Source organism: Dicentrarchus labrax, unplaced genomic scaffold (assembly GCF_905237075.1).
Source record: "Dicentrarchus labrax unplaced genomic scaffold, dlabrax2021, whole genome shotgun sequence".
Taxonomy (NCBI): Eukaryota; Metazoa; Chordata; class Actinopteri; family Moronidae; genus Dicentrarchus; species Dicentrarchus labrax.
The window spans coordinates 18,545,409-18,572,193 of NW_026136715.1; the positions used below are offsets into that span (position 1 = coordinate 18,545,409).

Here is a 26,785-nt window from a genome sequence, read left to right on the forward strand (position 1 = left end):
TCATGATAATTTACACTCATTTGAAGAATGTGACAGTTGTATTAGCTTGTTTATAATGACTGTATTATAGTTATTTTTGTAACAGTGTTTATACTGTCTTCTTGGCAAGATCTCTCTTTAAAAAATATTCTTTTACCAGGTTAAATGAAGGAAAAAATAAGTTTTTGCCCTGCAAATCATCAAATCAGTATAAACTGAGGGGAGTTGGCTCACCAGACTAAGAAAGAGGTGCATTCAAGTTTTGCCCCTTTCTTCCAATGCATTTAAGACATGTTGCAGTTTTATCTTCACATATATCTTTATTTTGCACATAAAACACGGCGATGAAGATGAGCTCATAAAACGTGATGCACTGCTGCAGACTCAAACACCTAACCGCGTCACTTTAAGCAGCTTCAGTCATTTAACACTTAGAAAGGGGCCATTTCCCCCCTCATTTAACCACAGCTTCTGTTGATATTTGGGTACATTTAGCAGCCAGCATTTGACTTCAAGGAAATTTTGAGTGCAGTACTTCTCTTTTGCAACGGAGTATTTTATTGTGGCGATTTCATGATGTGTGTTACTACTTCCACCCCTGCAGATCTGTCGGCTAAATCCAACCCCCCAAAACAGTCAGCAAACATAACGTTATTACATCCATCGTACACGCGCTGTCCATTGAAACGTGAATAAAGTAGGTCATCGTGTACAAAAAAAAAAAAAAAAAAAAAAAAAAATCCAAAGCAGCATTGAATATCTCTTCTCTCTGTGTGTCTGTGTCTGTGTGTGTGTCTGTGCTGTACTGAGCCTGCAGCAGCACCCAGAAGTGAACAAAGCGACCCGGAAGCGGTGGTCCGACTGGAGGCAGGCAGAAAGAACATCAACCTTTTATATTATAGCTGTACTCGCAAGACAATATCTGCAATCAGGACACAAGGTATTTGTGCATGTCTTTTCCTGTCTTCCACTGCGGTGCATTTGTCCGAGGAGCCGATAGCCTCCTACAACGCGTGCATTGTGCACAAAATGCAATCGCTGCCCTTTGATTCGTCCAAAAGTTGCAGAATGTGGTGGGGGAGAAGAAAAAAAAGGCAGCCCTAAAAGTGAAATTTGGTTAAGATGGCTCAGCGGCTCTCGGGGGGAGACGGGAGCGGTGTGCGCCGGGTATATTGTGACCTTTAAGGCAGCGGTACGGGGGTTGTTTTAGTCGGTGTGCTGTTTTGGGTCGAGCCTGCATCTTGTCCGTTTCCGTGCTGTTTTTGTGTTGTGTGTGTGTGTGTGTGTCTGTGTGTGTGTCTGTGTGTGTGTGCAGGGCATGGTTGTTGTAGGAAGTGTCAGTTTTTTTAAGAGGTGGGGAGGCCGGGCTATTCAAACCTGCAATTCGCCGTAAACAATCATTCATGCCTTTGACATGATAAACACACCTTTGTGTCCGCGTCGGCCGCTTCCTCTCCCCCGGCACCCTCCTCACGACTACATGTTCATGCTCCTAAATTTTTGGGGTCTGCAGAATATGGCGTCCCGCCTTATAAAAATAAGGCTGCCATTTTTGTTTCTCTTTTGTCTGGAAATGTTTAAAGAAAACTGTCTGAGAATGTCTGAGTCGCACCGGGAGGGTCGATCCGTGAAAACCCTTCCGTCAGTTCGGGTCCGGAGTTGATCCCAGACAGCCGACATTGTCCGAAAAAAGTCAAAAGAATGGAAAGTTTTGGGTTTTTTTTTTTTGTTCATTGCGTTTGTGTGAACATTTAAAAGCGACGTCCACTTATTTTCAGGAATTCACTCTCAGACAAAAGGAAGAGAGGGGCTAAACGTCCGAGCTAACAGGCTAAGGCTCAGTCTCTTTCATGGGTTATTACAAGTGACAAAACATCTGTAGGTGACATTTAGCTGTGGGACCTGCCTTAACTTAAAGGTGACACTGTAGGCCTGATTTACACACTCACTTATTAGTATAAAGGTAACATTGCAAGTTAATATATTTGTATTATTAAACAATACATTTTATCTTTAATGTTAATGTAGGTCCTTGTTAAATGTTTAAAATATATATATATATATATATATTTTTTTTTTTTACAAAGAAATATGATTCAAGGACCACTTACTAGATTTATCCACTTTTCAACTGCATCTCAAGGTCTTCATCAGTGGATGGACCCTGTCTGCTGAGGAAGACTGTGAGATGCGGATGAAAATGTAGCAAGTGAGCCTTGAGTGAAGATTTAATTGGAACTATTTGTTTCCAAGGTTACCTTAAAGCCATTATAACACATGTCTAAATACCAGTCTAAAATGTTTCAATTGTTTGTTTGTTTGTTTTTTACAAAATTATTTGATTTCTTAAACTTTTAAAAGCCCATAAAACCCAAAGCCTGATATAACATTCACCTCTTACCTATCTGTGTGTAACCGCATTCATACATGCACATTCTAGATTAACCCGACTGCATTTTTATTTAATTTGTTTTAAACATTTGTGGAATATATGAATATCTGACTATTAAAATCCTCCATTTGCCCCTTAATTGAGCCACCCTATGCAGTGAAACTTGTCTGCATAATGTGTCTTAAATGTATTTATTTTTGGTTTAATAAAATGTTCAAACTTCCTGCTATCTGCAGACACACCGTAGGATGGATTTCTCAACTGAATCTGTCCTCGGTGGAAAAGTGGAACAGTTAGCACAGAGGCACACGCAAAGATAGAGGAAAGTGAACGTGATGGAAACGGCAGGTTGGGGCAAAAGGAAAATACTCACCCTTCCAACTGAAACCTGCTTGTTGTTCAGGGTTTTTCGGTGTCATCATTTTTGACTGCCAGTTTGTGACATTAACACGCTCTGCCTACACACTGTGTTCACAATGTTTTGAACAGTTTGAGAAAAAATGTTTGAGTTTCACATATTTGTAGTAACAGCTCATTGACTTTTGAACATGGCTAAAATAAATGTTATTCATTTCAGGATGGCAGAGCCTCGATTTAACAACCCGTATTTCTGGCCGCCACCTCCATCCATGCCAGGCCAGGTAAGTCCACTCGTTACATGTAATTACTGTGATATTTCCGCCTTTAATTGCCATTTGTTTCCATGTGTGAACGTCTTTTCAGCCATTCAGCACCAGTCTGTCAGTGAAACAAACTCTCAGAGTGAGAGATAATTGATCTTGTACTGTGTTGCTGGTCAGGGTTTTTTTGTCCTGGGATGTGTTTTTGGGGGCGTGAATGACTTTCACACACGGTGGCTGTTTTCTGTTGAGCATGACCCGTTAACCCTTTCAGCTGGATAACCTGGTGCTCATTAACAAGATCAAGGAGCAGCTGATGGCTGAGAAAATCCGACCCCTGCACCTGCCGCCTACCTCCACCCCTTCCCAGCAGCCTTTGCTGGTGCCCACCTCGTCCCCGGACGGTAGCGCACAACACGTCATGTCTGTGCAAAAGCCACAGCAGGTACCGGGCCACCACCAGCAGCCGCAAGGCTCTGGGCAACCAGACATTGCTCTGCACGCTCGCCCCGCATCCAGCTCTGGACCAGGTACAGTCTTCACTTTGTGGTTTTTGTAGGCCCGGATACTGGACCGTCATACATTTATGATACTCAACAAGTCAGTAGCATGAAGTATCAAAAACAGTGGAGCACTAAAAGTTGGTATTAAGTGTTTGCTCAGAGTTTTAGTCGTGTTTACTTATTATTTGATCAGATATTTACTGTTAAAATCAGAAAAAAATGTGTTTATGTGGGAAAAGTCTGACATAAGGCTGCCGATGTTAACACTGATGTTTTGAGAAGTTTGGAATATTTTGTAAAATTAAAATTTGTTAAGAAACATATTTATATAAGTAGGTGCTGAAAAAGAAAAGTTGGGGTTTGGTACAAAACTCTATTACTACAAGCTATTATATTGCACAGGTATCAAAACATGTGAAACCACGTTTGTTTGTAGACCTATTAAATTAAAGGTTCTAACTAATATATATTTTAAAGGCTTTTTTTGTCACATATAATTTTAAATAAGGACCTCTAGTCCACAATTGTTGACTTCACATTGTGTGTTATTCTTAGATGTGAGCATGACACAGTATGACACAGAATTTACTGTTCACTGTCTAAAATGACTAATCACCTGACAACTTCCAGATGGAAATATGGACGACAAGTCAGCAGTAAAGGCCAAAGGACTGTGGGAAGACTGGCACATGAGACAGCTCGGCGAGCAAGCTGGCCGGATCAACCATCGCTCAGGTACTGGGGGTCAGCTGGTCGTTTTGGTGGTCTGTTGTCACGGGGAGAATATCAGCAAAAGCCGACAGCAGTGTGATCAGTCGTACCGTTTAAATGTCTCTAGATTTTGATATACACACACACACGCAGTAACGGTACAACGAAGGAAACGCCATAGCTGACAAGTAAATTTACTGCACTGACATTCAGTGTGTATTCAGGCAGGCAACATGGGGAAACTGCTGAAGTACTCAGTGTCCTTAGTTAGTTGGCTGAAAGAGGCGCAAAACATCAAATAAGACATTTAAACAGTTCCTGAGGGGTAAAGTTGGGAAATAAACAGAGAGGCTGTGTATTGTGCAGGCTGAGCAACACATTAGGGAATAATACTGAGAGACACAGTTGTTGGTTTTCAGGCAGATGGCTGGCAATGAGGGTACACAGATATGAGTTTTTGAAGATTAGCACAAATAATTTTAGACCAAAATTGGAGCAGTAAAACTTCCAGGTACCCTGGCTTGTGGTACACTGACAAGACATAAAACCAATGTATACGTATTAGTGATACACATGCTGAAGATGCTCTTATCTTACAGCTTATTGAGCTGTTAAACAACCACACCAGTGGTTTTAGCCTATTCACTATAAATCATATTCTTTGCATCACAGTTGTAACAATCAGTGACTTGATGTTCGCTGTGATGAATTCCACAACTCAAAAAAGTTTTAGGAGTCTACTAACTGATTATTATCTAAAACTGTGCAGCATGCGTTCAATATCATCAAATATGTATCTGTGTAACAAACTCCAACCAGGTAGAACTTTAAAAAACAATCATGTGGTTGTTAAAACAATCAGGAGCCCCTCAAGTCATGCGTAGTGTTGCAGTAGGTGTTCATGTTCTTCCGCAGGTCTGGCTCCATCATCCCGACCCGACAGCCACAGCACCTCAGAGGCCCTGACCCCCACGACTCCAACCTCCAGCAGCCACAACCGCCTGGGCGGAGCCCCCTCCGTGAACATCATCTCTGGGCTGGCTAGCGGTCCCGGTATGGACCACATGAAAGCTGGAGGCCTGGCTGGACTCTTGGGCCCCCCGCCCAAGGCACCCCGGGGACGGAAGAAGATCAAAGCTGAAAACCCGTCTGGTCCTCTGCTGGTGGTGCCCTACCCCATCCTAGCTGACCAAGGCTGTGTCACTATCGCACCCAAAGAGGGCAAAACCTACAGGTTGGACACAGGAAGTTGCTACTCTTAGCTGCATCACAGGGGGAAGGATGTTTCCTTTTACTACTGGCCATGCAAAGCCAATTTAATTTAATTGTGGTCTGCAAAAGATCAATAGGCATTTGCTTGAGACCAGTTAGGTTTTAAGTACGCAGTAGATGATTGAGATGTGCTCCTCCTCCCTGAAACATCAATATGAACCCATGTTTCACCTGATTGGATGAACACTCCACTCACTCGGTTGACTTTTGCCTGCTATTATCACCTGGAATAACATGGAAAATTTCTTCTTACTATTATTACATTTTTTGTTTTTCATGAGGATCAGGAGTTTTCAGAGGCAGTGAGTCACATTATTATCTAAATGGTCCGACTTCCAGCTGCCAGAATTCTCAGTATCCTCAACCTTGTAGAAAACCGAAGCTTGCAAGATTCATGAGGTTATTTTGAATTAATCTCAAATTAAACTCTTCTCTAATTTTGGTTGGGACTCATTGCTACTGCAGTCTGGATATAGATTATGATTCAGAACTGTTTATGTTTTACTTTATTTGTCTTGAAAATGGAGGACAGCCATGGTTTAATACTTTATTCCGCTGTATAGTCTCTATTAATTCTCTACTTCAAGACTAACTTTACTTTGACTGAAACCGCCTGATCTGATCATGTTTATGCATTTTTCTGTCATTTTTCTGTCACCCAAGATGCAAAGTGTGCCCGCTCACGTTCTTAACCAAGTCAGAGATGCAGATTCACTCCAAGTCCCACACGGAGGCCAAACCACACAAGTGTCCCCACTGCTCCAAGACGTTCGCCAACGCCTCCTACCTTTCCCAGCACCTGCGCATCCACCTGGGGATCAAACCCTACCACTGCTCCTACTGCGAGAACTCGTTCCGTCAGCTGTCACACCTGCAGCAGCACACCAGGTCGGGCCAGCTGTGAACACAAAGCAGGGCAAAGTCTACTCAGTGCGGTGTTAGGCAGATTACTAACCTTTTAGAAGTTGTGTTTTTTTTTTTCTTGCTTCAAATTTGTCAGCTGCCATTTACACCTCTGGCACCTCACATGGCAGGGGATTTCTCTTATGGTATAATAGATGCATCAAGTTTGCGACTAAAATTATGTGGCAAGAGGAGTTATAGAATCTGTTTGATGAGAAAGGTGGCTTTAAAAACATACATTTTTAGCAATTTTTAACTTTGCTTCTTTTGCCACAGAATCCACACTGGCGATAGGCCTTATAAATGTGCTCACCCTGGATGTGAAAAGGCTTTTACCCAGCTGTCTAACCTCCAGGTCAGTACATGTACATAGCTTCATTCTCCCACTCTAGTTGTTCCAACAGGAACTGTCACTTTACACCGAGGTGGACAACTACACAGCGGAGAAATGAGCAGGTGCACTGCTTTGATTGACTGTACATCATAAATGTCAAAATTAAAAACATCTATCTGTTTCTTCCCCAACAGTCGCACCAGAGGCAGCACAATAAAGACAAGCCGTATAAATGTCCTAACTGCTACCGTGCCTACTCAGACTCCGCATCATTGCAGATCCACTTGTCAGCGCATGCCATCAAAAACGCTAAGGCCTACTGCTGTAGCATGTGCGGCCGGGCATACACCTCAGTGAGTAAACCACAGGTTATCTGTTTGTTATCTTCCTGTGTGTCAGATTTTCCCAGTGTGCCAGACGGACTGTTCATATGGCTGATATGATGATGACCTTTGATGATAGTCTGGCTCACCTGGCTTGAAACCAGCCGTGTTTCCGGTTTGTGATATTTAACATTTCAAGGCGCTCTCGCTCCTGTCCAAACAGACAGAAACAAAGTGAATACATTTTTATATATATATATATATATATATATATATATAAAAAAGGGTCCACTTGTCATTTTGAGATACAGGGGGGAAAAGTATGTCACAAAGTATGCAGCGAAGTATGCAACAGATTAACTTGGAGCTGAAACGATTTATTGTTTATTCACTCGTCAGAAAAATAATTAAAAACTAGTTTGGGTTATTTATTTATAGTAATATTTACTGGTTCAAGCTTCTAAATTTAATCTAATGTGAATATTTGCTGGTTTTTCTTCATTGATAATAAACTGAATATCTTGAACAGTTAGACAAAAAGAGCAATTTTAATATCAGTCAGTTGAGCTCTGGGAAATTGTAATTGATATTTTTTTAAATCACTCTCATATTTTACAAACAAACAAAACAATGAATCAAGAAAATACATGGCAGGTTAATTGAAAAATCATTGTTAGTTGCAGCTCCTGATTTTTTCATATATTTTAGTTTTTTTAAGACAATATTAGCCTCCATTGTTATTTCAATAAGCGCTCTGTAATAGATTAGATGAGTGCTTCTCAACCATGTTCCAGACCAGCTGAGGTGGAAGAGCTTAGGCAGCCACTGTCTTCTCGTCCCGTCGCTTTAAAACTACTGATGTCACATACATCCCGTCTTATTTTTACAAGGTGTTCTGGGAAGGTTTGAGTTGATATGTGACTAAAGAAAATGGTAGGATTTAGTGGCAGATTGCAACCCTACCCATTCCAAGCGTAAAGGAGAAACTATGGTGGCCGTTAAACATGCAAAAACCCCTTCTGGGACACTGTAGAAACATGGCTGTCCAACATGGCGGACAGCATAGAAGAGGACCTTCTGTAGATAAAAACATTCTTATTTTCAGGAGATTATGCAAAAACGATAAGATAGAAATGCATATTATGTTCCATTTCTGCCAATAGATCCTCCTGAATGTTACACCGTTTTAAGATAAAATATCAGTAATTAACAATTCAGGAAATTCAACTGTGATTGATTGATGATGTTTTTATTACTGACTGTTTGTTGTGTTTTAACGTCTTTGTAGGAAACCTACCTTATGAAGCACATGTCCAAACACACGGTGGTGGAGCACCTAGTGAGCCACCAGTCGCCTCAGAGGACCGAGTCCCCCAATATCCCCATACGCATCTCCCTCATCTGAGCTCCCCAGCGGCTCAGCAGCAGGTCGGATTCAGAGTCTACGTTAGGCTGGAGCTTATGAGGCCCTGCACCCACAGCCATCTACATAAGGCTTACATTAGCATTATGACAGCTGACATAAGCATTCAGTTAACAGGCTGCCTCCATCCATCTTGACACAGGCCGTCTGTCAAAAATGAGCACAGCGTTATTTTGTGAATGTAACAATACAGCTAGATGTTGTCCGGAGGATCGAGTGGCAAAGAATGTCTTGCGTCAGATTTAATAAGCACTTTCGTAAGCGTCATGTAAACTGCCGGATGCATTGGCCATGAGAAATGTTTTAGTTTAGTTTTTTTATTTTTCCTCATCCATTAAATGGGTTTTCCAAAATGTGCCAGATGATATTTGCCCTTATAAAAAAAAAAATTGAGAAAGTAGAAAAAAAGCGTTTGCTGGGTGTATTCTGGAGACATCCAAAGATAATCTTAAAGCACTTTTAGGCCTTTGTGGTTTTGGCTCAAATTGTTTCAATCTTGTTGGATGGAAAATGCCAAAGGGCATTACTTGTGGCAGCTAAGAGTTACTTTCTTTGTTTTTACTCACATTTACAGGGTCATCTAAATTTGAAGAAAGGCAATCGGTAGATGACAATTTAAACATTTAATGATTGTATTAAGAAGTTGTAGTATTGACTTGGGGAGGCAAACAAATCGAAGCAACCTGTAAGGGAAGAAAGATGAATGTTTTTTTATTTTCTAAAATCTTTCACTCCGTATTTGATGTTCACCTTTATGGCACCTTTATGATCATAGCACATGATCAAAGAAACACTGCTTTTTACATTACGTTTTCCTCACGTCCCATTAACTAGTGCCATATATGAACCTTGTTGGGGTTTAAAGAGAAAGTCCATCTTGATCTCGTGTGTTTCTGCTTTCTCTACTCAGCTAAGCTTTGACTCTTATTTTCTAAGTATTAGAGTTTGAATACATTGCACATGTATCAGTGCCAGCTCTGCCCTACTTTTTAAATACACCTCAGCTGAAATTTTACTCGAGTGGTAAATTTTAAACCTAAACATTGGACCAAAATGTGAAATTACTGTACAGCTACTCTGACCCAGTTTAAGTATTTTTTAAAAAATCTTTTAATAAGCTTTACCCATTTGGAATAAACTGCAGTATAAGTCATATTCCATAGGTCTATATTATGTTAATGTGGAGGTAATGCTTCTCCTTTTGATTTTTTTTTTTCTCCTTAGTATTCTTTTTAATGTACACAGTATTGTTTGTCGTATTTTTACTGTAACTTTAACCTCTGGATGGTACTAATAGGGTACCCTGTATTCTTCAGGGCACTTAGAAAAGGTGCTACGGCTAGATGCTACGTTGGAGATGGAACTGAGAATAATGTAAAATACATATACAGTATATAGTATGTTTTCAAAAGAATAAAAACTTATTACTCAAGCCACTGGCCTGAAAACAGACATTTACACCAACAACAGACCCTGCCTCTTCAACTTCAACTCTCTCTCTCTAATGGGAAAATGTACATGTTGCTGTACTGTAAATCATGTTACTCATTTATAGTACCTATTTTTAAGTTTTCATAAACATGTTCTGTTTGGGTTTTGTAAAGGTTTACGTATGAACTTACTGTAATTATTTTAGTCTACCCGTATGTTATTAATATTCATGTTTTATATCAGTTATTTACATGTAAGCCTTAACTGTTTTATCACCCCATTTCCATTACTCTGTATTGTGTTCTGCAGTATTCAGTCGTGTAAACATTTTTACTTTCCTTCAGCATGGAGTTCCTGAGCTGTAATCTGTATGATAACTGTTTAACCCATGTTCTCTATGAAAAGATATTGCGTAGATTTATTACACTTTTTCCTGTCTTGCATTGTGGTTTCATATACAGTTTCTAGACAACTAAATATGCACAGCCAAGACTGAGAAGTTAAACTAAGGTTATCAATGTTTAAAAAAGGAAAAAAAGCTTTGTATCTTTACCTTGTTTAATAAACAGACTGTTATAAATTCATCATGGATTGCTTTTACAAAAAACTGTACAAATCTGTTTTTTAGAGAACAGGAAAAAAAAAAATCAAGCATTACATTTGTTATTTATTCACTTTTATTTATGAAAATAGTTTTATGTTTAAAAAAGGTATTTACACAGATACAACAAGTTTCTTGTCCATTAGATCTCGGTTTACATGTCTGTCGCAAATAGGCTTTTGTTATTCAACGTATTCACGCAGCAGCAAGATAAAGTTAGACACTTCATCATTTCAGGCACATTGAAGACAAAATAGACATTGGTTTCCACAGTGTACAACTCTATTATTGACACAAAATAATAATGGTGGTGTGAAATAGTTCATGTGTATACTCTTATGTCACACAGATCTCTTTGTACAACAGTACAAGTGCTTTCTGATGGCGCGCCCCTGGAGGAAACCATTGAGGTTGACCAATGTAAAAAACAGCTTGGGGTGCTGGAAATAGACACAAAAAAGCTCCTGGAATTCTGTGGCATTTCTCGACATTTTGGCTGCTTGTTAAAACTACTTCCAAAGCTGCACATTGTAAATACTGGAGTGGCTAGCAATTGCTGACAAGCAATCGGAGTGACAGAAGGTCCCTGATATTTAAACTGTTTACCACACAGAGTCTATTGAGACACAAAGTGGGTCCACAATATCATCAAAGTTATGTTTGATATAAGAAACTTGAAAATGTTGATCTTTTCTAAGATTGTTTTGACATGGTAAAAGCACAAACACCATAGGCCTTTTTTCATTGAAAATACTGCCACAATTAAATTTAACGGGGGGAAAATACACACAATGATATACTGTTATACCCACTTGTTTATTCCGTTGCTACATTTTTCATTTACAAAAGGTAAACACGAGTAAAACTCATAAAGTGCTTAGTAGTTTAAACTAGTCTCATTTAAAACTCGCTCATGAAATGTCTTTTTGACATTCACATTGTCTTATCTTGTACCCTTACATTAAAAAAATATATAGAATCTTTCCTATAAACCAACATGAGGCTTTCAAGCATTCTGATTTGCTTTGGTGTGCTGACGCAAACTGACTAACCTCCCACATACATGCGCACAACTGTGTATACAGACAAGATTGTACCATGTGTTTAAATTCTCTTATTACATGTTTCTTTTTAAATATGTCGTAAAACATATTTGATTGACACTCGCACAGGGCTTTTTTTTTTTTTTTTTTACAAATCCCCCAAATGTTCACCCTCAGTCTGATTCTGGATTAAAAACAAAAAAGAAAAAGGACTTGCAAGCCAAACAAGAAAGCTTTGCAAAACAAAAGTGATATCACCCTGAGGAAAACTGCAGTGGAAGCTCCCTTTCATTATTACTGCCTTTTAACAAATGATTATTTGCATTCTACGTATTTTTTTCACTCCTTTATTCAAATTTTCGTCTCCAGTGGAAGCGGCGGATGCTGTTGTACTAACCCAATACGTTGTCGCTCAGTCTCACTGTTGCAAACACAGGCCAACAACCTCCCACCTCTCATACCTGCTCGCTGTTGTTTGAGCTTTCCTCTGTGCCTTTAATATCTGGAGGAACCAATGGGGAGGTGAGATTCAGGTAGCCCTGCTCTGATGGTTGGTGCGTGGAGACGGACGCTCGAGTGCCGTCCACCGCCGCACGGTCGCTCACCTTCACACGGCAGATTGCGTCCAGGATGTCCAGCGCGTCACACGAACCTGATGCCAGTCTGGTGACAGACGTAGTGAGAAAATGCACAGACAAGCATTCACCTATACGTAGACTGTCATTACAAGGAAATTAAGTTAAGCCTTACCTTAGCGTAGAAGTATGCAGGATGCCATCACAGACACTTTCAGGGGGAAGCACTTTCTTGGCATTCTGTTGAGCGTTTATACCATTTAGGGTCAAAACACATCAATCGTTTTTATCATAATAAAAGAAGCGACGTGTCACCCATTTTACATTAGGTCAAGCCGCTTCTCTTACCTTTAAAAACCTACAACCTAGACAACATAGAGAATTGTGAATTTTGGGCAGCATGTCCCATTGTGGCATAAAAGATCTGTATGGTGTTACCTCCAGGCTGTAGAACGACTGGACATTCCTCAGGGCTCGCTCTAAGGAACTGACTTGATTGGAGAGCTTCAGGGTCCGATCTTGAAGTTGTCTGTTTTCCACTTCTAAGACGTTGACTCTAGAACAAAGATTAAGTTCCCCCTTATTTGCAAAGATAATTGACAAAATATGTGCTTTATGTCTTGAATAAAGCCGAGTTTACAATGTTGCAGGGAAACGTTGCAGCAGTGTCAACTGGTTCGTCTCAGCTCAACTGAAGCCAGCTGATGGCATCATGTGTGACTCACAGCTTGTCAGATCTCCAGTGGCTGGTTTAAGAATGTAAGGCACGTCACCCGTTTCAACAGCTTGTAGCAAAGTCAGCTGTCAAGTCAGCTATAAACTGTCAGCTGGTCAAAATAGCAGAGTTTTGGAGGAAGGAAAGAGGATCACCTCATCAATTTGTTTGAGGAACAACCATGTCTGTGATACAAGCCTTCAGATGTACTCAAATGAAGAGCACTCATTGATGGCTCCAAATTCTCCACCCTGATCAATAACAGCTGCAATGTGATACTTCAGTCAACTTAACATACATATATAGATTTGATATCAAATCCTAACATTAGTGGACGATCAATATGGGTTTTCAATGGCCGATATTTAGAGAGCAGGGTGACTGATGGCCGATACGTAATGCCGATATCAAAACAACGAAAGTCATATAGTTGACTATAGTTCCATTATTTCATGCACGTTACAATCTAATATACATGGTTATCTTAGCCAGTAACGTGTTTAGATTTGTATTAATTAATGAAACATAATTTACATTGGTTTATGCTGTAGATTTCAGAAGGTGACTGGTATTTAAAGGAGAGCGTCCTGAGAGATGTCAGTATGTCAGAAGTGACATCACTCATTTGCATTATTATAACACACACACACACACACACACACACACACACACACACACACACACACACACACTTACAGCAGGATGCATGAGGGTCTGGAAACTGACTCATGGTCAACATTGTTCCACAGCAGCCCCACTGAAAGGCTGCCTGTAGATCAGAATCAGAAATACAAATAATACTAATACTAATTGATCCCGGGGGGGTTTTATCAGTCTTGTGTTCTCAAAATGCCAGATAATTAGTCTGATTAATCAGTATATCTACACCCAACACTAAAATTTTCCAAAATAAGCAATCCAACTGAGAAGGTATGCATGTAAAAACTATTCATAGTGTGACTCATTACGATACCTGTGTTGGACAGTGGAGGCGGTCCTCATGCCTTTGCTGCCCATTTCCTCTGCCTCACTTATCTTCCGCAACAACTCCCTCTTCTCCTCCAAAAGCTTCTCATTTTCTTCTGTCACTGTTTGGATCCTCTCTTTCTCCTGTAAGCCATCAGGGGGAGGCGAGACGAAGAAATATATAACATAAATACTTTTCTGGCACAAACATCTCTTGTGGGATATCTAGAAATAAATAGACTCAGACAGTGTTCTGTGACTGTGTAAGACCTTTAGCGAGAGGCTGGAGGCCAGCCCCAGGTCGTTCTCCAGTTTCTGGATGATGCGGTCCCTCTGTGCAGTCGCCTTGAGAAAGATCTGCTTGGCCTGACGCAGCTTGGTTTTGTGCTGACTCTGCTTTTCGTTGTACTTCCTGTTTAAAAGGAACAGAAGAAATAAACCACAGGAAAAGGAACAACGTCCGTACGTCTTAATTGCTGATTATGCTATAATCTTATTCAGCTGATCAGAAAATGCATGGTAGTTGTTTTCATAATACTGTGTTGAATGTATATATCTATATTCGTGCATGAGTGTCTGTGTGTGTGTCTCACCGGACATGTGTGTCCAGCTGGAGGAGAACTTGCTGCAGCTCCCCCTGCAGTCTGTCACACTCCTGCTGAGTGGCCACTAATTCCTCCTGCAGTCTGTGGCTTGACTTCTGACTGTCTCTCGCCTGTAGGACACATGTTGGTAACACGTTTGTCTATACCTAAATTCAAACTGGTTTTAACACATTTTGAGATATTGTTAAATATAAATACACCCATCAGCCACCCACTGAGAGGTGCCATGATAACCAGATAATCAGTGTTACTCACTTCACCTGTCAGTGCTCATAATGTTATCGCTGATCGGTGTGTATAAACAATAAACATGACAAGCAGTTTAATGAGAAGACTGTGTACACTGACTTTGTAAACATGCCCGTCAAAAGTCAAGCACTACTTAATGATTACAGAAAAAGAATGATAATATGATGATATGAATACAGTAAAAAAAAAAGGTTTTATCACCCTGCTCTGGGAACTTACTGGATTGCAGCTACTGACTGAAATCTTTAAAGAGCTCATGATAGGACATGGAGATAAAGTAACAAACTGTATAAACATTGTTTTGGGTATGAGCTGCCAGCACAGCAAAAATACAAGGTGTAACGTTGTGTTACATTACTATTAATTGATGAGAACTGAAAAATGCAAACTTTTCAAAACGGGTTTAAAAAAAAAACATTTAAATTTGAATCCTATGTAAGTTGTAAATCACATTTGATCAAAATATTTAAAAGAATTGCGAAATAGACATATTAGGAGTGTAAAAGGTGCCTCAGGTGTCTAAAAAACCCTACAGTTGCATCTGATGAACTGTTGTAACTGCTGTTCCTTACTTCCTCTCTGGCCTTGCTAAGCTCAGCCTCCAGGATGGTCAGACGAGTGTCCAGCTGCTGGGTGCGGTGGCTGAGCTCTGCATTTGTCCTGTTCACGGAGGCCTCCTTCAGCCTCAGGGAGCGCACCTGCTGCTGCAGCTCCTCCTCACGCTGCTCTAACAGCTTTCTGAGATAGGAAATGGAGGAGAAGATGGATAGAAGGATGGTCAACAAAAAGAGTGGCTCAGAATTATGCCTCAAAACTATGGCACTACTACTGGGACTAGGTCAAACTGTGCAGTGTCAGTAGCACCTGGTGATGTGCTCCTCCTGCTGCCTGGCTCTCAAGGCTGACAAGGTGTCAGACAAATCCCTGCTGTCCCTCTCCAGGCGGCTGCTATCACCGGCCCGGGCTTCCTCCACGCGCAGCTGGTGCTGGGCACTCTTAAGCTGCTGCTGCAGCTCCAACACCTACCATCACAACAGAGCCACAGGCTCAGTGAGACAAAGCTACACACAGTAGATATGCCAGTGTGCCAGTGTTACCAAATCGCCCAGTTAACTCTGGGCTTACCAACCAAACTATCAGAGTCCTCATACAGTAACAGCGGAATTTGTAATCCAATTACGTGCAACATCAACAGAAGCAGCAGATTAACATCACATTAGATGAGAGCGTTGATTCCTGTGTAGAAACCACGCCAGCACTGACCTTCTTGTCAGCAGCGATGAGCCGCGCCCTCTCAGCCTGCAGGTCCTCCTGCAGACTGGAGGTAGCACTGCGGTTTGTGGAGTTGCGTGCCAGTTCCAACTCCAGTTCTCTGATTTTCTGCTGCTGACGTTCACACTCGGCCGCCTGAGTGTGGCTGCTCTGTTCCACCTGGACCAGCTTGGTCTGGACCTGCTTTAGCTCTGCACAAAGCTGAAGGAAGTGCATGAGACAACAGAGCGTAAACACAAAAACAGATGCTTAACACCGGTGTGACAACCCCTCTGACAATTATAGTTTTATAGTGCCTTTCTTACAGTTTCACATTGGCATCATGGTAAATTCACAGTTAGGTGGCTGGGCAACTAATAGAGTGATTAGGGTGATGGTGAAGTGCTAAAGGTGCACTTTGGTACTGACCTTGAGTTTTTCTTGGTCCAGCAAGGTGTTGTGTCTCTTCAGGTCCATGTTCTTCTCCTTCTCGTAGCGCAGCTCTCTCTCTGCAGAGGAGAACAGGCTCTGGGCCCTTTGCAGGTCCTGCTTCATCTGTTTAGCCTCCTCTGCCCTCTGGCTCAGCACTAAGTCCAGGGACTGAAAAGGCAGATGAGAGACAAAGTTTGGATATGTTTGTGCTGAAGGGCAGTGCAGATAATTACAGGTAGGCAAGTGTGGAATATAATTTGAGAGTCAGCTTCCATAAAAAGGATGATACACCGCTGGAACTGGGAGACCAAAAGCTTTTGCGTTAAGTCATCAGCATTTATCATGAATACAAAAGAGAGGACAATTTCCATAAATACTACAGGCTAAGCTATAGAAATTTTTGAAAAAGTTGACTTGTATTATTGTATTAAGTATAAAAGCACAGTGCAGATGCTGTGATATGAAAAGCAAAGCAATGAAAAGCCACTAAACTGAAACTCAAACACAAAGGAGACAGTGATTATAGGAGATCTTAAATTTAACTGCAGAGGCAACATGGCTGTCTGGGCATGTTAAGGTTATGATCGTACCTACCTTGATGCGTGCCTGGGCTTCATTGACCTGAGCCTGCAGGGCCAGTTGGTGCTGAGAGGCCAGCTGCCGCTCCTCCCCCAGCTTGGTCTGCAAATGATTCAGGTCCTGCTTCAGACATGAAAACTAAAGAAGAACAGAACATAACATAACACACCCACACACACATATGTATGAATCGGGTTGAGTACCAACGCTGGACAAATTGAAGAGACTCCCAGCCCTGCCAGTGTGGTGGTGGACATCACAGATGACAGCAGCCTTTCCTCTTCGGGTAAGTCTAGGATTTTTAATGCCAACCGCAAATCATGCATGTCAAGTCAGCTAGCAAACACCGTTGTCATTCAACAGCACGAGTGACAACGTGTGCTATGTCGTTAACTTAATATTGTGTTCAATTTGGCCCTGGAAATAAAAGGGTATTGTTTTTTGACAAAGTGTGTGTAGTTTTGTTTTTTTAAGTACCGGTTCGAAAACCGTTTAAGCACCGGAACCGTTATCGGTATCGGATAAAACCCAACCAATACCCAACCCTATGTATGAATCATATTTGATACTGGCAGAGGAAATTCCCTTTATGCTCCCCTCCCTATAAACAGGTCAGAGGTTAAAAAAAGGTTAAAAGCTTTGGTTTATGAGCTGGTGGGGATCCAGTCTTGCTCGAGGACGCAAAAGCTGGAAAAACAGCACTTTGAACCGGGGCTCTAATGTTGGAGGACATTCTACTCCACCTTGTTACCCAATTTCTGAACATAATAAATATGATTTCACATATGAACCTTTTTACAAATCAAATGACCCTCTCAAAGAATCCAGTTACCTGATCCACACCCTCATCCTTGGTCCTCTCCACTGGACTCAGCCTAGATTCGACATGAGCTGTGTGCAGCTCAAGCTTCTGGCTGCTATGAAGTGCTTCTTTTGTAGAGGAGAGCTGCTCTTGATGCCACTTGAGCTGCTCTTTGAGGCGCTTTATCTCGAGATCCAGTCTCTCTCTTTCCCCCTCAGTCGTCAGCTTCTCCTGGACACTGGAGTTCAGCTTGGCCCGGAGGTCGGACGTCTGGAGCCGCTCAGAAACCATCTCATCCCTGGAAAATATGCACATTTATGCAAAACAAGTAAGCTCCAGTGTTCCAGCTCTTTCTTGTGACTGACAATAATACATAAGTACCAGCTGCAGTGATGTCACTCATCTCCCAACATTGATCTACTTCAACCCACATCTCAAAAATACTACTGAATGAGCTAATACATTTCACACTGTGAACTCTGGAAAGATAACAACCTCAAGGCGCTGTGTGCTGTCTGGAGGCTGCTAAGTTCAGCATTTAGTCGGTCAGCCTGCTCCTGCAGCTGGTCCACCTGAAGCCTGTTTTCCCTGAGGTCCTCTTGGGTCCGGTTACTGTCCTTGTAACGTTCCAACTCGCTTTGGAGCCGGCTGTGGGCACGCTCCATTTGGGCCACCTGTCAGACAAAGAGGCAAAGACAGAAAGATAGAGTATTGTTATATTGTTTTTGTAAACACTAATTTGTCAGCAAGTGCAATGGACATGTTTGCTTATTAACATTATGCTTTACTGATCTATTTTGCACACCATGCATTCAACCAGTAATGTATACTGTGTTTTTTTATTTATATATTTTCACTTAATCTTTATTTCTATTTAAATATTTCCTGTATTTAACAACCATTTGCCATCAACGATAGCAAGCAGACTTGTAGAATTAACAAACCTTTTCCTCCAGAACTGCTTTTTCCCCCTTGACTTGTGTAAGGCTTTTGATGAGCGTTTTCCCTTGTTGACATTCGGTCTGAAGGCTGTTGACCTCAAGTCTCAGCTTCTTCAGCTCTCGCTCACCTATCTGCAAAGCCTTTGGTGTAGAGAATGAGGGAATCATATACAGTTTCTGTGTGGCTCGTAACTCTAACTTTCCTTTTTTAATACAACAGCAACTCTTCGCTTCAGAATGACACCTCTTGAACTGTAAATCAAATTTCACATATGTGAAGCTGTGGTTGCCTGATATCAGACAGTATTATCAACTCCATTTTAGTGGAGTAGGCGGATCCAAAGGTCTGCCCCTAGACAATAGCTGTGGTGGTCAGACGAAGCACTGGATATGTGCAGTTTTTACCTCCTTGTCTTTTTTGAGGGCAGCCTGGGCAGCACTGAGGTCTACCTCCAGCTGTTTCCTCCAGTCCTTCTCCTCCGTCAGACGAGCCTCTAGCAGAGCCAGTCTCTCCTGACTGCTGTCCCTTAGGTGCTTTATACATGGTGTGAGGGGAACACAAAGCATTAACAGGTGGCACTGAGTCATGAAATTTGACGCATATACATTCTTTTGATGTATCACCATTGAATTTCTGTAGGCTGATTGTTTTTTTCCATCTTTTTCACATTTAACTTTCTATGTATGGCAATCTGAGAGGACGGTACAGTAAGAATTTCACTGTACAGTAACACATGGGATCCTACAACAGTTTCCTCTAATTTTATGCAGCACAGGTGGATGGGCCTTACTCGTCTCTTTATTGTGCTGTTGCTGCTTATTATATAAAAAAACTATTTCAACTTTGTTTTACATTTTAAACAATAGGATCACACTTTTTGTGCTTCGGATGTAGCTTTGAATAAATAACAGTTATTCTTTTTAAATGTTTGTAGCTGAGGTCATCACAAGTTGTCCTGGCTGTGGTGACACACCGATGTGAAATAAATACTGTGGAAATTAGTCAAGAGTGAGTCATTTCTTACCATTTGTAAGAAGGACTCAGTGGGTTTCACCTCTTCTCCGTTCTTCAACATTTTTTCTTGGGCATCCTGCTTCTTCAGCTCTGCCTCCAGGCATTTGATCTGCATTCACCAGTTAAGATTATTGCTATTATTAAAAAGACGACTGCTTCAAAAAGACAAGGACTGGGATTAATGAACATCTGTGAAACTAGCTTTCTTGTTTGTTTCTTGAATGTTCATAAACCACAATAAAGCTCAGTAAATAATTGATCAACTTTTCATCCAGATAAGACAATGAAAATAGATTTTGAGCAAGGATTTAGTGCTGCTCATTACCCTCCTGTGGAGTCCCTCCAGTTCTCCCTCGTGGCGATGCCTCTCCTCCTTGCTGGTGTTCTGGGCCTCACCCAGCAGTGCCTCCAGCTCCTCATTCCTCTCCTCCAGCTCTTCCTGGTCCTTGCGTAGCCTCTGGAGTTGCCGTTGCAGCTCCCTCACCTGTACAAGCCCATCTTCCATCGCCTCACGACACCTGACAGAGAATGATGGTGATTAAAGTCAGAGAGAGCAGGTGGGAACTTTAATTTCTCAAATTATTAACTAGGCTGCAGATATTGAGGAATTAATATAGTTACCGTTTGTGAATGTAATCTTTTTCGTGGCCAGACAGATTGTTGTGTGGTTCACCGCTAATGCTCTTGTCCTTTCGATCCTCTTTGGCTACAACTTCTTGGTCGGCATCATTTATTGCCAACTGGACAAACACAACACCAAACAATGCCAAGCTGCTGCAACACATTTAAAGTTTTTACTTACATTTTTAAAAAGGAGGAAAATACCAACCTGGTCCAAGAGATCTTTCTTCTCAGATTCTAAAGAGCGGACTCTCTCCCTAAGAGATCTGTTCTCAGCATCCAGTCTGTCGTTTTGCTCTTTGGCTCGCTGCAGCTTCATCATATCTGTGAAGAGATCAAACCATGACCATGAACATCTATAACAAATTATATTAGACATTAATGTTTTTTTTTGTTTCTGTTTTGCCTTTTAAACCTTATTGCAATATTACACATTATTTCACAAATATACTGTATGTACTAATTATGATGATAATAAGAACCATGGCAATTGAGGGGAAGGGAGTCAATTTCTCCAGAACAGTTGATTTGTTAAGAAACATGTATTCTTGATCAAATGAAACTGCATGAAGTATTTTAACTTACTGATGTGACTTTCTGTTAGGACTATCAGTATTCATAACCAGTCTGGTTATGCAACATTGTTTTCTAGCCAAATGTGGCAGCTGCTCTAAGATTTGACTGAGCCTCCTCAGAAAAGTCAAAGATTCAGCCAAAACTTTACCAGTATGAGCGGAAACATACCAACATTATTAAAAATGTTGCCGCAGCCTGGTCTGAAAGTCACACACTGAACGGCAGTTAAGTTCACACCCAAGTCTCTCTCACCACATTGTTTCAGTTTGTCCACTTCCTTCCTCAGGTTTTCTACTTCTTGGACTGTTCCCTGCAGCTCAGATCCTGAGATTATAAGCATATTTTTTAACTCTATAAAGATGTCTTTTAAAACACCTTTTCATATGCTGTTAATTACTTCCTGTAGCTGGTTATAATAACACACCAGTTCACATTAAAAATGTGGGCTACTGATGAAAAATAAATGTATAACATAACATTTAATATTGAGATTTCAGCAGGGGAAATTACTGTATGTGGATATTAAAACTTTAAAAAGGTCAGAGACAACCAGCTGGGTAGACAAGGGACTGGGGCTGTATGTGTAAATGTGGGCAATTCTGGCTACATGGGATACATGTGATGGGTAATGCCATCATGTGTATGTTTCTTACAACCGATTACTTTAGCAACAATGTGCAATATACAAAACTGTAAGTGTATACAATCTTCTCAAAAGAATCTCAAAGTCTAATACAAATTCACAATTCTGTACTGTAAATCTTTGCAACATACCACTTGGATCTAGGTTGTTGTTTTTGGAAACATCCAGCTCATTGGTGAGTCTGCGGATATCCTGATGAGCCATTGCCAGCCTCCTAGATGCCTCTTCCAGGTCCCGCTCAAGCCTCTGGCGCTCAATTCGCTCCCGGGAAATCTCCTCACTGTGAGCCTGATGTAAAAGAATAAAGCCTGAATGGTTAGAGTGGGTGGAGTGCAGCAGGAAAGAAGAATGGTAGTCAAGACTGGAGATTGGCCCAACATGCTGTTGTAAAAGACATGCATTCTGAGGTTGAGATTCATCATCACTGCTGGCCTGGAAAGGATCAAGGGCAACAATCTTATATGCCAGCATTCACCTGCATTGAGAGACCAGTGGGTCAAAAAGTACATGCTGTTACCAGTGACATGCCATTACTGTTCCACCCATTTCGAGCACTCGTCAGTTGTTAGAAAATGACATTCACAGATGTGTTACTGAGACAAGCAATGTCGTCTGCATCGTAGTGGTCATGCAGATATCAAGGCACATAGTCAGCGTGGAATGTATTTAAAAAAGTAGTACCACTCTGAAACAAGCTCTTTATCATAACATCAGCGTTAGTTACTTAGTTAGTATAAGCTGCGAGGTGGAAACCTACAGGGGTAATATTGTGTTTGTTCTGACCAGACCTGCGCAGCCCAAACAGCTTCTTCAATGGACTCTGGGATGAACACTGCTGAGGAGAAAGACCCATGTGTGTAGAATCACAACAGACACTACATAACTGTCACGTGGTATCCCTGTACTTTGGAAAACATAGGTTCTTCTTTTCTCCACAAACTTAATCCAACCTGAAGTTATGACCAGATAACTCAGCCACAGCATGACAATTACCTCACCTTCGTTACATTATCTATGGTTTTCTGCATATCCTCTCTGTGCTGCCTTATCTCCTCCCCCATTCTCTGGTGAATATGCTCCTGTCCAAGTGTCACAGAGAGACAGAGACTCACTTATCCACGTTTATATGGTCTCTGCATTTGCCTTGGATAGTTAACTATTAGGTTAGGACATGTTTATTTAAAAAGTTAACATATAAAGACTATACATTCATTGTTCAAGATGGTGGAGGCTGTGCACTTCCTCTAGAAGCCTGACATTTACAGTTCAAATTGTGAAAATGAACTACACCAACATAACATCTAATGTACGTAGGTCAGTCCTTTACCTGGTGGTGGGCTTCCCTCAAGCTGTCAGTGAGGCTCTGACTTTCCAATCTTCTCTCAGTGGCCTCTAGCCTTTCCAGTAGTGTGGCCCTCTCCACCAGCAGGTAGGCCACCTGCTCACTGGGGCTGCTCAAACCCATCTCCCCGAGGTCCTCCTGAGCCAACAACTCCGCCAGCTCCTTGCTCTGACTCTCTGAAAGAAAGCAGAGTTTTCCACTGGTCAGCAGTTTGATAGAACATCAACAAATTAGTACACAAGTACTGCTGTGTGGAAGTAGATTTAGGATAAACATTTTAGATCAATTCAATGACATTTTTCAGATCAATTAAATTTTAGACCATTCATGGCAAATAAAAATGTGTGTTGGGAATGCTCTGCTCAGGAGCCATGGAGAGCCAGGCTAGGCAACAACCCAAATGAAAGAAAGCCAACATTGCACTACATTTGACACTGAATTCACCTTGTTGTTGTCTGATCTGGTGAAGCTCTTGTCGCAAGTGTTCATTGTCTCTTTCATAGTCTGCAGTCAGACACTCACGCTCTTCCAGCAGCCCACGAATATGTGCAACATAACTCTCCACCTGGCAGACAAAGTGTAATTCAGCTGTGACTGACCATTTTCATAGTTTCAATAAAAAGTAGGAGCACACTACGTTAGGCTGGAAGCTTTCCATCATTTACAATCAGATTACAAGAGTTGGTGAAGTAAAACTCCAAAGAATCCAAAGTTCTCACCTCCTTCATCTCATTGGCCTGCTGGGTGCGTACAGTCTGCAGCTCCTGGGTGGCTGACTGGAGCTTTGCCTCACTGTTGAGCAGCTGCTGCCATAAGTGACGCTGTCGCTCCTCAACACTGGCCCCAGGAGGCAAGCCATCCTCCTGAAGCCGCATAGAAATCTGGTCCAGCTCAGTCCGCACCTGAGAACACAGAGAGGGAGCTGAATGTTTTGAGACCAGATATCATATTTACAAGTAAAGTAATCTGTTATGTTGTAAGATTTGTAAGAGTTCATAAAGTGAAATACCTCTAAGTATTGTGGTGAATCAAGTAGTATCGACAAATTAAGTTTGTCTGTAAATGAGTAGCCTTGGGCATAATTCTTGTCATTATAAAGCTTTGCTTGTTGCAGTATAACACACCTCAAGTCAAGTGTCAATTAGCTAAAAGCTGGTACAATTCCAAATAACTTCTTCTGCTGTATGCTGCTTTTCTGAATATGACACACTAGAACACCTGCAGCATTATTACTCGCAAATTACTTATTTTGCCAAATAAAATCCAGCAAACTATTCTGCAAACTGCAGCACTGATAAAAGCATTCAACATGAAGGTTGTCAGGCTCGCTGAAAACTGATCCATGTGTGTGACACATAGGAGAAGGCTACAACATCAGAGCGGCATGCCAGTACTAAACACCTGTTGCTGAATACAATACTGTACAATGTAGGGCTTGTAACTTGAGCAGGTCCCCCATGCAGCACTTAATCTACTAGTAAGAGCGGCCAGAGCTCCAGCAACATGCACCATATTGTCACAAGCTGGGTATCAGGTCTCACATGCCTGTTGTACTTAAACATCACAGCAACTGCTCTTTGCTGCTGCCATTGTGGAACAAACGGCTAAAAGATCAAACATTAACAACAAATGCCATCTTCCTTCTGTTATCTGTGCAAGATGTATTAACAGCCACTTTCACGTGTAAATCATTCATTTTTACAGTAACTTATAGTTAAGTTAAAAACAAACTGCAGACACTGTGGCCAGTGGATGTAAAAGCCAACAAAACAAAGGAAACATTTTTGAGAAACAGTTCTAACAAATATTTCTGGTGTCGAACGCTGGAACAAAGCATCCCAACTGTGGCTGGCATTATGTTATCTGTAGGCAAAATAACAACTATGAACGTTACCTCTTCGCGATCCATGGCCATGCATCAAGTTTGATGAAGGTGCATCTGTGAATGATTAACTTTTTTCCTCAATGTTAAAAGTGCTGATCCCAAGCAACAATTTATTCAACATAACACAGCAGAATTTGCAATGATGTGGCCAAGATCAGCAGATCCTCAAACTTCATCACTCCCATTGTTGTTGAAATCCATCCATGGAAACGTCTCTTGTCCTTGAGGTTCTCCTGTGAACGATGAGATACTTCAGAACAATGCTGTCATGTTAGGACCTGCAGTTACAAGCTTAGAGATTAGACCAGCTTCCTCAGTTTAAACAAGCCACACTCCAGTTTAACAGCTGAGGCTATGCAAAGCTTCAAGCTGATTAGCTATGTTGGATCTGCTGCTATATTATCATGTTATGGGACATTTAACATGGGCAGCAATAAGGGTAACACCTCTATCATCAGAGCAGGCGTTTTCTTGTCCGGCATTTGAAAACGTTGCGTTCAGCAACGCAGTGGGGACAGTGATGCTAGAGTTACTCCCAGTAAGTTAACGACTTCTGAGTTAAAAGTCTTTGTTTTCCAGCCAACTATTCTTCCCAAAATGTCTGACGAGGAGGAGCAAACGAGGGTTTTTTTGTAGGACAACCACTTGCATTCCTTTTGGCCACGCAAGCCCACTGGTCAGAAAGATGTGGTTCTCTAATAATCACAGATTTGCTGCCGTGTTAAGCTTGTAAATAACCAGCACTGACAACTGCGACTACCCGTAGCGCTAGCTGGTTAGCAAAGTTAGTTTCAAAGTTATCGTAGTTCACGTTCAGCTAACACTAGCTTGCTAACATTAGCCGTAGCTTTCTCCAGTGGCCGCAACTGGTGGACGCCGTGAGGTTCTCGTTGTGATAAATGAAAACTCCTGCTTAAACTCTAACTCCCACGCAGTGGTGAAGGTGAGTATGCACTGTGCGGTTAAAGTTATACTCACCTTTTAATGGGTAAAGGCGACAATAAAGCGGAGTGCTGAGGACAGGCGTGGCGGAGTGAATTGGCTTCTACTAGCACCTAGGCAACGGACCGTACCATCCTATGGATGCGGGGGGGGGGTCAATCCATCAGGGACGTTGCAACCAATTAACTTATGGTGTTAGAGTTAGTTTAGAATAAAATATCACAAGGAATATTGTGTCAACGACAGCTTTACAATTTATCACTAGTATTAACCCTAATGAGTTTGCTAACCGAGATAGGGCTTAGTTTAGCCTAAAATAAAGTTGCCCACTGCACCTAATGTATATAGTAATGTGTATAGGATGGGTCAAATGCAGAGGACAAGTTTCATTTCATGTATGTAAAATGCTGTATATACTGTGAAAATTACAATAAAAAGACTTTTTTTTTTTATCTAAACCATCTTGATCTCGAAAATTAGGTGCATCCTTGGCAACCAGTAAGTAATCCAGAAAAAGGTTTAGTTTTGAATGTATGTAACCTATACATTCAATCTTAATCGATAGGCTCGTTCGCCTATAGTGACAAAAAGCTGCAGTCAGGTCAGTTTCCATCAGCCTTCAAAGAATATACAGAAAGTAACAGGAACGTTATAAATTTATCTTGCCAGTATATTCATTCTATATCTATAATGTTATTATTACTTTTTCTTTTCATATTTCTGTACATTTGTAAATTACTTTGCACTTTACTACTTGATGCTAACTGCATTTCGTTGTTTTGACAATAAAGTTGAATCAAATCAAATTAAATCATGTTGGTCCACTACCTTGCAGACCACGTTTGGATATAAAAATACACTTTATTATTATTATTATAATTATTATTATTATTATCACCAACCACACAAGATATGTTTGTTAATCGATTAAAGCTTCATTGCACAACATGAGACATGAAACAGTCAACAATCTGGAGTTAAATATTAAAATCACACAGACATTTAGGGGGAAAAACTGGTCTTTGTTGTGCAAACTAAGAGCCAATCTGCTCCTGGATCCCATCATGCCCTGGGTCTTGCGGTCGTTGCAGAGAAACTGCGGCACCTGGCT

At 41.2% G+C, this 26,785-nt stretch overlaps 2 protein-coding genes across 9 annotated transcripts; one reads left to right on the plus strand and one right to left on the minus strand.

Moving 5' to 3' along the window:
* The first annotated feature begins 581 nt into the window (after window positions 1–581).
* Window positions 582–10,475, plus strand: znf362b (zinc finger protein 362b). 2 transcript variants are annotated; one of them, XM_051424456.1, is made up of 9 exons: window positions 582–919; window positions 2,949–3,012; window positions 3,293–3,521; window positions 4,125–4,229; window positions 5,121–5,439; window positions 6,141–6,365; window positions 6,657–6,735; window positions 6,909–7,067; window positions 8,326–10,475. In XM_051424456.1, the coding sequence occupies exons 2-9, from the start codon at window positions 2,950–2,952 to the stop codon at window positions 8,440–8,442; spliced, it is 1,296 nt and encodes a 431-aa protein (XP_051280416.1). In that variant the 5' UTR covers window positions 582–919; window position 2,949; the 3' UTR covers window positions 8,443–10,475. The 2 variants fall into 2 exon arrangements, with proteins under 2 accessions (XP_051280416.1, XP_051280415.1); XM_051424455.1 differs by having other exon boundaries at window positions 583–919; window positions 3,266–3,521.
* Window positions 10,476–10,550: 75 nt separating this feature from the next.
* ccdc30 (coiled-coil domain containing 30) lies at window positions 10,551–25,817 on the minus strand. 7 transcript variants are annotated; one of them, XM_051424448.1, is made up of 28 exons: window positions 25,711–25,817; window positions 24,742–24,965; window positions 23,567–23,749; window positions 23,292–23,412; window positions 22,833–23,023; window positions 22,504–22,584; window positions 22,263–22,337; window positions 21,637–21,793; window positions 21,115–21,186; window positions 20,495–20,610; window positions 20,287–20,405; window positions 19,991–20,183; window positions 19,676–19,774; window positions 19,056–19,184; window positions 18,654–18,791; window positions 18,205–18,383; window positions 17,740–18,007; window positions 16,923–17,045; window positions 16,326–16,496; window positions 15,909–16,118; window positions 15,510–15,667; window positions 15,218–15,383; window positions 14,385–14,506; window positions 14,062–14,203; window positions 13,799–13,935; window positions 12,549–12,666; window positions 12,286–12,350; window positions 10,551–12,198 (listed from the first exon to the last, which is right to left on the minus strand). In XM_051424448.1, the coding sequence occupies exons 2-28, from the start codon at window positions 24,760–24,762 to the stop codon at window positions 11,991–11,993; spliced, it is 3,762 nt and encodes a 1,253-aa protein (XP_051280408.1). In that variant the 5' UTR covers window positions 24,763–24,965; window positions 25,711–25,817; the 3' UTR covers window positions 10,551–11,990. The 7 variants fall into 7 exon arrangements, with proteins under 7 accessions (XP_051280408.1, XP_051280406.1, XP_051280412.1 ...); XM_051424446.1 differs by having other exon boundaries at window positions 22,263–22,340; XM_051424452.1 differs by lacking the exon at window positions 22,504–22,584.
* Window positions 25,818–26,785: the final 968 nt, after the last annotated feature.

Coding starts and splice junctions, on each gene's coding strand:
- znf362b (XM_051424455.1), top strand. CDS start 2,950: ATGGCAGAGCCTCGATTTAACAACCCGTATTTCTGGCCGCCACCTCCA. Junction 4,230..5,120: donor CCGGATCAACCATCGCTCAG/GTACTGGGGGTC, acceptor GTTCTTCCGCAG/GTCTGGCTCCATCATCCCGA. Junction 6,736..6,908: donor CCCAGCTGTCTAACCTCCAG/GTCAGTACATGT, acceptor CTTCCCCAACAG/TCGCACCAGAGGCAGCACAA.
- ccdc30 (XM_051424446.1), bottom strand. CDS start 24,762: ATGGCCATGGATCGCGAAGAG. Junction 20,406..20,494: donor AGAAAGATCTCTTGGACCAG/GTTGGTATTTTC, acceptor GTGTTTGTCCAG/TTGGCAATAAATGATGCCGA. Junction 12,351..12,548: donor AGTCGTTCTACAGCCTGGAG/GTAACACCATAC, acceptor AACGCTCAACAG/AATGCCAAGAAAGTGCTTCC.